Source organism: Dromaius novaehollandiae, chromosome 8 (genome assembly GCF_036370855.1).
Source record: "Dromaius novaehollandiae isolate bDroNov1 chromosome 8, bDroNov1.hap1, whole genome shotgun sequence".
Taxonomy (NCBI): domain Eukaryota; kingdom Metazoa; phylum Chordata; class Aves; order Casuariiformes; family Dromaiidae; genus Dromaius; species Dromaius novaehollandiae.
Genome location: NC_088105.1, coordinates 7,667,541 through 7,679,924, shown reverse-complemented (window position 1 = coordinate 7,679,924; position 12,384 = coordinate 7,667,541). Strand labels below are relative to the sequence as shown.

Here is a 12,384-nt window from a genome sequence, read left to right as displayed (position 1 = left end):
TTTTTGAAATGAATAATAGCCATGGGTAAATGCATGAGAAAGCTGCTGTTCCATGGACATTTGGCATACCCTGCAAGGCTTTCTGCTCCAGGAGAAGCTAAGGCCTGGCAGTCTGTACAGGGCTTGATCCAGGAGGTGCCCGGGCTTTTTGACAGATGCATTACCAGGACATCTTTTAATCTGAGGTTATAACTGTTAATTTATACTCACCTGTGCTTTCCTATCTTTGGTGTGTGAGTGCAACTGCGTGACTAGCTGGTGACCTCAACATGGGGCCGCTCTTCCCTTATGCTCTTAGGCGAGCTACTTCATGAATTTCCTTTCCTACTTTTCACTTGTTCGCTGTATTTTGACCTAAAATCCAGCATCAATCAGTCGGTTAGCCCTGCTGCGTAGGCCCTGGGCATCTTACAAGAGAGGTCTGTGGACAGAGACTTATTATTATCTTTTGTCTCTCTGTTTGGGGCTAATTGTAAGACTCCTCTGTGTGATTTGCTGATAATTTTCAGAGAATGAAAGTATAAGAAAGCAAAACTGATTTAAATAACTTTTCAAGGACTGTGCCTGGCATGCATGAGTTTTAGGTCAGTTTTCTTATTTTTTCTAGTTTCTCTTGTCCTTCTATGGTGAACCGCCCCTAAAACTTGCCATGCTCTGTGTATGATCTTTGTGCTTTCACAGTTGTGTAGTTTTGCTTCTTCCCAGGCTATTTAATCCTCTTTTGTCAAAAGGAACCCTAACAGCCCTGTTTAAATATGATACACCATGTTATATCTATGTTTTTTGAATTTTTTAACATACAAAGGCATTACAAGAGCATAAGCTTGTTAAAGAGCGAGCAGCATAGGATTAAAGGTAACTTATTCTGGAAAATCCTTATTTCTACGATCTCATGACAGTTTTAAGCACCAACTGAGTTAGTGTGTTTGTGTTGTGATCTCCATAATTCTTGTAGAATAACTCCTTCAAGAAAGTATTTACCAGTTCTCCTGGTTTACAAATGGCTGGTTAGTAGTTACACACCTTAAGTCCTGTTCCTGATCTGGCCTGTGAATGTAGAACAATTATTATCATGACTGACTGAGTAGTACGGGCATGTCCTGCTCTCAGGATGCTCAAGTTGCTGTTGATAACTTTATTTGTGTGTTTTTATGTAGATGAGGGTGCTGAGTTCATTGCTTATTCCGTACTCTTCATGAAAACACTGTGGCTATAGTTTCAGAACAAGCCCGTGACTTTTTCAGTTTTGATTATGCCTCATGATCACACTGAAGAAGCTGGCTTGGCTTGAGAAAGGTGGCCCTCTCCAAGGACCTTCCAGATCTCTTTGAAGAAGGTAATCTGTGAATATAATCTTCCAAGCAGAAGTTTTTAATTGGACATTGTAATCGAATAGGAGCTGCGACCTTTTTCCTTTTTTTTTTTTTTTTTTTTTTTTCCTTCCTTTTCTTGGCCAGTCAGCCTATGGACCTGTACTGTACAGAGTTTTAGGGGACGCAGTGGGAACCAGAGTTCAGTGAAGAAGTAGGAGCCTTATGGGCACCCTTGCGGTAACTTGCAGTGCCGAGAGGATCCCGACGGCGGAGCTGCGCGATTCCCAGCCGGAGCAGGGGTGGCTGCTGCGTGCCTGCTCTAGCAACGCGGCCAGCCCTTCGGTCCGTAGCTGCCAGTCAGTCTGTCTTAGGTATTGCTGTAAATAGATTTATTTTGCAGTGTAACACAAAGTACAAATTTTGAATTAAAAATACAGTTTTAAATACTGTTTGGTTTGATTTCAAAATACTGAGGTTATTAATCACAAAACAGCGCTGTAAAATTTGTAGTTACATTCCTTCCAGCCTTGTTCTTTAACGCAAGTTCTTTATCCAGTGCTGTTACAAGTGTTGAAAGACTACTGCCAAAATACACAGACCAAGAGATGAGACAGAAGTAGACCTGGACTGAGCTGAAGTTCAGTCTGGAGAAAGAATTTAAAGAGCATTATGAACAGAATTATACTCAGTTGAGATTGTTGTTAACAAGGGGAAATAAACAAAAGCAGAAAGTAGCCTGATGACCCTTTCAGATGTTCACTGTGAGCTAAGAGCACAGGCCAGTTTCAGTAGATGAGTGTTGTTGCTCCTACTCTGCACAGTAAGGCAGCAGTGGTTGTAGTTCTTATCAGTTGTTTATCCTTTACTGTAGACTGAGGGAAGCAAATTAGGCAGACAGAGGTTGCATGCTGTGTAGAGTAGACAAATGCTTTTTTATTCCTTGTACTTTTTCTCATTAGAGAAGAAACAAATTCTGTGCCCTTCGAAATACTAGACTGACAAGGCTAAAACCAAAATCCTTTATGCACCGAAGAGATGCATAAGAGCATGGGCAGCAGTTTGATACGTACTTACTTCACTGGAATGGCTCAAGGCTTGAATGTAGAGGACCACCTAGTTGTGAGAGACTCGCGTAATCTCTGTGGCTCTTTCAGCCCTTTGGCCTCTCTTAAGGAGTGTCAGCCGAGTTGCCAGCTGCGGCTGTGTTTTTTCGTAATTTGGGCAATCATCCATTGAGAGTTGGATAGAGCCAGCCAAAGTCATTTCAGAAATGATGTCTGCCGGCCCCCTGATGAGAGCAGACCTCCAGGGCCATTCAAAGAACCAAGGGAATGGAGGAGGAAGGTGGATTTCTTGCAAATGCCAGGATTCTCTCTGTTCATTTGCTCCCATAAAAGAAAAAACTCGCCTCATGTCAGTCTATTTACATTTGGGACATTTAATAGCCACTGCCATTACTTTGATTTTTTTTTTTTTTTTTTTTTTTTTTTTTTTTTTTTTTTTTAAACCACATAGAGTCCCGGTTCCGGGCCTCTTGGTCTTTTATTTGTACACCAGCAAATCTTCTTGCCAACCAATGCAACCAGAATAGATGTTCTTTTAAGGCTGATTTTTGTTCCAAGAAAATAACCCACTTAAAATCTGCTTAATTTGGGCTTTTTTCCCCTCAGTTTCAGCCTGAGGTAATAAATTTTCTCTCTGTGATTCCATAGTGAGTCTGACTCACTATGGCTCATGGTGAGTCTAGGCTTGAGAAGCTATTGAGAAGCCTCTTTTGTGCATCACCCAGTTAAGGGAGAATTTGTAGGAAACTTAGGTGTATTTCAACAGGTCCTGTGTAGATGAGGCTGTTCTGCACATCTTGTGTTTTATTGTTAAAGTTCTTAAAAAGGAAGAGTTAACAGTATGCTAGATGTTACTGTCTGTGCTAGGCAAATTAGCGCCTGTTTTTTATTATTTGTTACTGCATGTGGTTAATGAATTTTAGAAAACTCTACACTACAGGCCCATAAGCTGAATTTAGTGCTGGTTGCAGTAGACAAAGGATAATACTAGATTTCTACCACTGGAGGTCTCCAAGCTAGCTTTTCTTTTGCAAGAATCTTAAATGTACATATGCTTTTTCTTTCTTTTTTTTTTTCCTTTGTCTTTTTAAAGTCATAATTTTTATTTTCCTTCAAAAAGAGATACAAGGCTCTTAAATGCTGTGATAGTGGAAAATAGTAATACAAACATGCCATTTATTAAGGCACGTTGTTTGTAAAACCTCTCTTAGATCTTTACAGCCCAAGTGTCCGTACCTTTGGCCCCTGAGATGAAGGGGAAGAATTAGACATACAAGGGTGAGGACCATTGCCATCAAGTAGGACTAGGCTCAAGCTTCGGTAGTGCTTCAATAGTGCTGTGTTAAGCTGCATGACAGCTATTAGCAGTTTGCAAAGCCTATCTACCTGTTTTTTAAATTTTTTATTTATTTTTTACTTGAATAGCCAGCGAGAGAAAAGGCTGTGCGGGCAGTCTGACTTCTTCAAGTCAGTCTCACAGTAGTAGTCATCTTAAGTTGAAGTTTGCATATTAAAGAGAATAGTCATAAGTCATGAGGCAGATGCAGTTAAGGAAGCACGTGAGGTTGCTGCCGTTGTTTGGCTTTTTTTCTGTCCGGTTAAGAATCTGGTAAAAGTTGCTCACTGCAGTTCTTGGGCTTTTAAAAAATTATTATAATTAAATCCATGCTAGATTCTGAAAGCCAAAAGCAACTGGGTCATGAGGGAATGTCATGGAGGAAGAAACTTTAAATTGCTTATTACATGTTTCTGGTGCTAAGCACCTTGGCTTGCTGCAGTGCTCATCGCATTTATAGGGAGGGTCTTTCCGGAGGGGTTTACATTAGCCCTGGGGGACTAGTGTTGATTATAGGCAGCTTCTGCAAAGCTGCTTGTGCTTCTGTAAAAATCCAGCTAGATGCTTATCACTCTAGGTTGTTTGTGCTTTTAAAGTGTTGATTGCTTCCTGTGAAATGAAAGGATCTGTGCAGCTCCTCCCATGGTCTTTTATGTGAGGTGAGGGTGTCTCACTCCAGAGAATGGAGTGGAAGGCTGTTACCGGTTTTTGTTTTGTTTTGTTTGCTTTTTTTCCCTAGATGATGGTTAGTAATACTTATCTAGTAATTTATGCTCTCAGAGTCAGCTGCCTGGATTTTGTAATCTGCTGTAGAGCTTTGTAATCAGTTAAAAACATGGAGCATTTTTTTTTAATCGCACTGATGTTTAAAACAATGTTTCTTCTGATTCTGTGTAATAAGTAGATTTATGTGAGCTGTCTGAGGAATAAAAATGTTCACTATCATTTGAGAGTTTGCAATTACGTGTATTTTTCTCTTACTTAGCCACACCTGTGATGCCATACTTTGGTGCTGGAGAAGACAAGAAATGCCACAGTGAAGCATTTCTAATGGCAGCTCATGAGTGGTCTGTGGTTGGGTGAAGTCCTGTTGTGTAGGACCCAGTTTGCTGTTAGGAAGTGAAAGGTCCTGGCTTATGTGCCCCCAGGACAGACAGCTGGCTGAAAGCTGTTTAAGAGAGACTCTACCATTATTTTCTTAATCCTTGCAGGTAGCTACTCCTAAAGGCCTTCAGAAGAGTTGTAGGTAGAGTCTCACAATGAATTGGATACGGAGAGGGAAGTTTGCGAAAGGGCATTATTTTCTTTAATCAGATAAAGGTCAATGTTCAGCACTGCTGGGAACCAGCCCCTGAAGAATAACTGCACACCAAGTTCTTTCAGCAGCAGTCCTGATGAAGGCAGCTCAGTGATCACAGCTGATCGTTCCCACTCCTTCATCACTTCTGTGCTTGAGATGGTACAATTGCTTGAGAGAGTGCGCAGGAAACCCGACTTGGAGACAGATCTGCTACAAAAATATGCCATAAGAAAGAAGTATTTATTTATGTTTATTTAATCCATGTTACTCTTCTGATCTCAAAAATGGTCAAATTACCTGTAGCTGAGAAATGGCATTCAGATGGAAAGGCAAGATGGGAATTGCTTAGACTGGCATTACTAAGGAGAGAAATGTATGTAACGTTGCCCTGTAAGTGGGTCCTCCCCCACCGCCACCACCGTTTTTTCTGATACCTTGTTTGCTGAAACACTGTGTGCTGATTGTCCGGCTGTGAAATCTTGCTCTAGAAGTTTTGGAATGGACAGAGAGGCTGTAGGAGTGGGAACAAAAGGGTAAGCGAGGACCTACCGGAATTCAGAAGTGTTGAGTGTCTGAGTTATGTGGTAGCGACTCGTAAAGAATTTCTTTCCTGCTGTCACTCCTGACACTTCTGTTTATACGCCAGCCCTTTCCAGAACTGACTTTCGTTGGGGCGATCATTGAATTTTCAACTATGAGGTAGGAAATCAAGTGAGGGGCTAGGATATTTCCAGTTTACAGAGGTAAGTCTTAACCCATCTTAGAACCATATGCCCGGATGCTTTCACGGGGTTACCTGATTTCCATTTGTGTCTTCTAAAATCTATCCTCCTTCTTCCCCTTTGTCGTACAGGTATCACTTTCTTCATGATCACGATAGTTAAGATTCTGCCAATATAGTGTGAAAATAAGACACTTATTGGACATTCTGGAGATACAAATAGCACACTTGCATAGTTTGAACTTCTCTAAATTCTTCTCCGTACTATGTCACTTGAATCACAGTGCTTAATGTATGGTGGCAGTGAAGACAGTGACTGCTTTGTACACGTGGTTTTGTGATGAACATGTAGCAACTTTATATATACTGGAACTCTGAAAGTATTTTTTCCATGAGGAGATCAAAGTTTTCATGATGTATACTTTTTTTTTTTTACTGAGTGCAAATGCTTATTTTGCAGGATGTCTGCAGTCTAATGTTGAATTTGTCAGTCCACTGTATCAAGGAAAAAGAATGTGGGAGATGCTTGCTGCTCATGTTATTTTTAAAGAACCGTTTGATCTTCAGGTGTTCTTCGTATTTTAAGCTGGTGGAAACTCTACATTTCTTGAGCTACATACTACATAATGAAGAAATAGCCAAATATACTTTAATATGCATAGTTTCAGAGTGTAAAGAGCTACATTTTTACTCCATTGGAAAAATGTAACTCTGGCAAAATCTGGATTATTCTGAGTTTATACCGATAAATCAGTAAAATTTACATGGCATTGTTCTGTGCAGTGAAAACAAATGTAGCAAAAAGCAATCACAACTAGATTTACTGTTATTTATATCATTTTATCTAGCTGTTGTTTTTTTCATTTGTAGTGTCCTAGTTCTGAAGTTTATTTGGTCTTCTGAAGGCAGCCTTTTTATCTTGGATGCTGTTTTGCATCAGGGAAATGTCCTTGCTCTAAATTAGAAGAAGGAATTCTGTGGGTAAAAGAACTCTTCAGGACTTAACATCTCTGCTGAAATTCCTGACGCTACCAAGTATCAATTAGGGTTTTTCTTTTTTTCTTTTTTTTTTTTTCTCCACAACAAAGAGATTCAGTGTTCTGAGCTGACCGTAGGTAAATGGCTTCCATATTCCCGTGCAAGTTTCTCCTAAAATATCCAGCTCTCCAAAACAGCTTTTTTGTGCAGATGTCTTATGTGGTCAGGACGAAGAGTGTGCCAACTTTGCAAACACCCTCAGCAGCAATTACGAGTTATTGTGTGTCACTGGGTAATCCGTGGTTTTCCCGGCGTGCTTGCTGCTCAGTTTGTATATAAACTTGCAGCCATTTGAGATGTGGCAGAAAGACACAGAAAAACATCAGAGCCTATCTGAAAGGACAGTTTGTCAGTTTGCTAGGAACTTCCTTGTTTATTTATGAAGGAGAAGGTTTTTATCAAATTTGCCCCCGAAGGGAAGTGTCAGCATTCCTGATCTCTGTCAGATGAGTTGTTTCTCATTTTGATGTTGTCGTATTTGGTCAGTTGCTTAGGTACAAGCTCAAACACCATATTGGTTACGTTAAGTTGAGTTTTGTGGTTTTACAGTTTAGGAGGTCTGGGCTTTGCTCAATGACATGCAACCATTCCTTTAGAATATGTTTCCTTTTATAAATAATGAGTTTTATGTGTATGTGCAATATTAAGTCTTGAATCACCACAATTAGTTTGGAAGAATCAACATTTATATTGTACTTTAAAGACATAGGAATTTAGTTACAGCCTAATAAAGATGAGCTGTCTTGCTGTATCTGCATAAGGTTTTTTACCTTTTGGACAATCAGTTCTAAAGGACTAAGGAGAAGAGTTATGGGGTAATGAGCAGTGGGGAAAACTTCCAAAACAAACTATGTCCCAAATATTCCAATATCAGCACCTAAAATGGACTCATATTTCAGCCTCAGAATTTATGTATTATGATGGAGTATTTCACGTGTCAGTCTTTGCCTGAAGAACTAGTAAAGCTTTAAAAAAACAAACAATCTGTTTTTTCCTCTGCTGTACTTGGCCTGTTTGCAGAATCACGTTTCTTAGTGAGTGTCCTGTATTTTGAACTGTATAAACAGGCTTGATATGAGGAACATGTGACTTGCATGTTTGATTTATGCATGTAGCTATTGAGACTTTGGGCAATTTTGGATGTGGATAAATGTGCAATTAGATCTATGAGTTGATCATCTATATGTGTACTGTTATAAATGCACAAAATGAAGCAGTCTTGCATGGGTTGCGCTTTGAGACTGAAAAAAAATGAACTTGGTGAAGACTATTTCAGTCCTGGCAAGCAGGTCACATAAGCTGAATGGTGGCACGATAGCATATGAAAGCTAGTTGCTGCTGTTTTTTGGTACAAGTTAGCGGGCAGTTAGATGGCGAGAGTTGGTCACATCACCGTTTAGACCTAGAATGCTGGTGCCGTGACTTAGATCGGAAGAACACCAAATAACCGTACAGCTGTGAAAGGATCAGGTCGCGCGGATGGGGGAAGTCATACCAGTCCAGAGCTGGTTCAGGTGTTCTGCACTGTGTAAGGCTCCTGTGGAGTCCTCGGTTCTCTCCTGACTGTAGGTAGCTTTGTACTTGATGCTGGATAGCCATGTTCCCTCCCTAAGCACACATTCACAAGATCCCTTTCTAACTTACTAATTTAGGTGCCATTTCAAAGATTGTGTCCTCTGCTGAGCCCCTGCCAGAGGGCGGCCAGAGGCTTAGTGCAGGGCTGGCATCTGCGGGCGCTGCTGCAGTGCGCCCTTGCTGCCTGCAAAGAGAGAGCATTTTCATCTGATGTAAACAGGATATGTTGAAGCAATATCGCTGCTTAGATTTTTATTTTATAGGGAAAGAAAGCCTTTCCAAAGGATTTATTGCCTTAGAATTGGAAAGTTTAATCCCTAGACGGACAGGGAATAATGGAGTTAGTGGTTTTACTGTATGTATTTAAAAAACCCATTCTATTATATGCTTCAGAACAATGGTTGGCAGGGGATAGATTTTTAAGTAAAACAGTTTGGAGATAGCTTCATTATAGGCACATGCTTTAAAGAAGAACCCAAGGAGGATGATACCGGCTGGAGCAATAGGGAAGGGAGAACGGCAGGATGAAGTATGTTGAAGAGCGGTGAATTCTTCTGATGACTCCTTTGATGATAGTGGAATATTTTAAATAGTTTAGTAAATGATGTTTACAGATAAATGTCTCAAATCAAAGCCATACAAAAAACCTTAAGACAGTTTTAAATTATGGGAAAGATGTTGTATGATCTCTTGGGTGACTTTTGAACAAATTAAAACCTACACCCAGCCAGACATTTATAAATACAGCCCCCAAGCAAACTGGTGTGTGATTGTAGTAGACTTTAGTCATGGCTGTTGTTGAAACTCCTGTGAAATAAAACTTTGGACTGTTTAAAAAAGAAAAATGTCTAGATTACATGGATGATAAATGCATATTAACTTTTATAGAGCTTGGAAAGTAGATGTGGTCTGCTGAAGCAGCACTTCCATGTAAGCTATACATAGCTGAACTAAATTGGCAACACTGGTTTCATGCTTTGCTTTCACTCTGACTGCATAATTGTAATCCGTCTTGTATGCTGGTACTCATCTGATTGCTTTATGAGGTGGTTTGGGGCATTAAGCTAGCAGAAATTATTCACTTATTTTTTTCCTTTGCCTGATGACTTTTCTTTTGGCTTAGCACCTTAAACCAGCTTGTTGAGCTGTAGATGAATCCCATTACTGGCACAAGGAGTGCAGGAATATGCGTGCAGGACAGGGAAAGAATGAACCGCACAAGTGCCAAGTCAGATTAAGGTAAACTGTCAAGAAGTTGCAGCCTTAGGCAAACAGCTGGCTAGAATCATATTTGAAACTGATTGCGAAGCCAGTAGTTGGAGGGGCAGAGGGAGGCCTTGTGGCACTGCTGGTGTGGTCTGTGCTGCCCTTGCCCACGGACCCCAGCCCACAGCCCAGTCAGCTTGGATTTGATGATATCCTGTCAGTTCTGAATATACCAAGACATGGCAAACACCGTGATTAAAATTAGTTGTACTTAAGTTTTTGTAACATCGGTCAGTGAAGCCAGGAATGTGTATTCTGTGGGGAGAGGCCTGGGTCTGGTGCAGCAGCTTTTGTTTTGGAGATTCTTATTCCCTTCTGTTTACAAAGAACAATGAAGTGATGGGTCAAAAGTAAACATGCATGTGAGAGAAATGTAACAGAACACTTTATGTGCCTATAAATTTTAACACACCTAGAAGTAAGCAGTAGTAGAGTAATTTTTTTTAAGTGTAAAGATTACTAAATTTGAAGTCATTTGAAATCATGGATTTCAGTGCTGGCTATATGATTTTCAGTTCCTCCTTTCTGTTGTTAAATACTTTTTCTAGTCTCTCTTGCTCTTTTTTAATTTTTTTTCTTTTTTTAATTGACAGGTCTTATGAATCTGAAACCTTTAACTTCATTTGGAATTGTCTTTTGATAGCCTTGTGTTTTCTTCTCACTACATATTTTGCACTCTTTTTTCATCCCAGAAATTGGTCCAGTGACAATAACCACGGATCCCAAGAAATTTCAATATGAACTCAGGGAACTTTACGTTCAGGTGAGTAGCTCATTGGTTCTCTATGTACTTCTAGCAACAAGCCCTGTTTCCTCCCTCCAGTCTTTTGTTGATGTTTATACTACAGTGTATCATCAGGATGTCAACAGTCTTTCTCTGTTATTTTGTCTGCACAAACTGTTCATCTTCCTGTCTCTGGTTGCCTTGATTTATATTTTGTGTCATTGTATGATGACTCAGAATATTGATCTTATTCAGTAACACAAAGAGACCAGTTAGTAATGGTAAAATTTATTTTGCATTTTAATTAGTCCTGTCACTTGTTCACAGGCCTCTATATGAACTGTTTTACTGTGTTCTGGACCCTTTTTCCCCCCCATGAAAAACCTTCATCAGCTCTACAAACTAACTGATTCAGGTGCAAAAGGACTGTAAGACCCATGAAAGTACAACTCGCATACTCCCTTCACTGCCATGCATTACCTAGCAGGTCTTGATTCAAAAACGTCAGGTTTACCAGGTATTGATTCAAAACGACTATCTTATCCAAACCCTGTGAATTGCCTGTGTAGCTGTGCTTAGGAGACAGGTGACAGCTCTGGAACTAGCAAGAGGACGGATTCTGCTCACACACCAGTATGCTGCCCTTGCTAGAGTTTCCCTTGGTGAGAATGAACTGTAAATGAGATCTGGATCCGATACTGGAAGGAAAGAGAGGTATTGGAATGGAGTTCCTTTCATCCAGAGGAAATACGATGCCATTTCTCAGCACAGCAATGAAAAGAATCTCATAAACAGCATACTCACAGCTGTGGGCGGTCAGTCTTGTCTTCATTAATCAAGCAAAATGCTTCTGACCTGCAGAGAACCTTGCTTGAGTTAGTAGTGCTGGATAGACTCCCCTGTCTAAAAGGACAGATCTTTTAGAAGCTGGTGTATGGTGGAATTCCTTTAATAAGAGGTTGTTTGGAAGCTGCCAGGGCTAGTTTGAGTAGAACAATGAGTAGCTGAAAATTTGGCAGAAAGATTGAAGTTCAGAGAAAATAATAGTATTTTTTCAAGGAGGCAGAAAGTGCCAGTCATTATGCTTCTTCCCCCCCCCCCCCCCCCAGGGGAATTAAACTTTAGAAGTCCTTCTAGTCTTGACTTTTTTTTAATAGCTATAATAGAGTAGTAAATATTTCAAAAAGGTATGTAAATCAGGTGAAGCTTTTGGGAATTTTAAACTTCACTTGCAAACAAGTTATTTAAAAGTTACTATGTCTACTATGACTTTTAAGAAATTTTGAGATAGATTAATCTTGAGAAAAGTTATAGAACAAGTATTCTCATTAATCAAGAAAGCTAAAATTAATGTCAATGATAAACTATTTTAAGGAGCCTGTGGTGTATATATAAAACCCGTTAGATGGAAACGAGTTATCAAGAAATACTGCAGAATTTGTCCTCACTGGACATCAGGACAAACTCAACTCTTATTTTCCAACAAAATTCATCCAGTCACAGAATAGATTGGAGGGTCTAGACATGGCAGTAGAAATGAAAAATACAAAAATCTATAAGGAAAATAAAGAAAGCTATATGGATTTGCCACCCTTTGAGTTACAAAGTAATCCTAGATCATTTTGTACAGGTATTTCTGAAAATAAGGGTGATGGATTATAGTCTCTCTAATGCCTTTATAAGAAAGTGCATGGTGAAGTATATGCTTGTTTTCTTCAAGATGACCTCTACCAGCCCTGTTTTGTATGGTTTCTGTGAGTAACTATTCTTTGTGCGTGGTACTTGTCTAAAATCTGTGTACAGTTTTAAGGGAGAGAACTGCACTTTATAGCCTTCTTGCTGAAGTTCTGCAGTATCACTGTTCATAAAAGATTGCAAAGCCTCTTACTGAATCTTTCTAACTTAACAGAGAAAAACCCCCATTCTTAGGGTCTTTGATACAATGAAATAAAGACTATATGAATAGAGTTCTTCAGTGCGTGGACCTGACTTAAGTGATCTTACAAGCTAAAGAAAGTATGTATAGGCTCATCTCCATGAATTGCTG

General features: G+C 39.7%; 1 protein-coding gene across 3 annotated transcripts in view; it reads left to right on the top strand.

The window, feature by feature from the left end:
• HMCN1 (hemicentin 1) overlaps positions 1 to 12,384 on the top strand; it is a 189,191-nt gene that overhangs the window by 22,819 nt on the left and 153,988 nt on the right. For all 3 annotated transcript variants that reach the window (XM_026101129.2, XM_026101130.2, XM_026101128.2), the window contains exon 2: positions 10,306 to 10,376. In XM_026101129.2, coding sequence (XP_025956914.2) covers positions 10,306 to 10,376 — 71 coding nt within the window. The remainder of the gene's footprint in view (positions 1 to 10,305; positions 10,377 to 12,384) is intronic.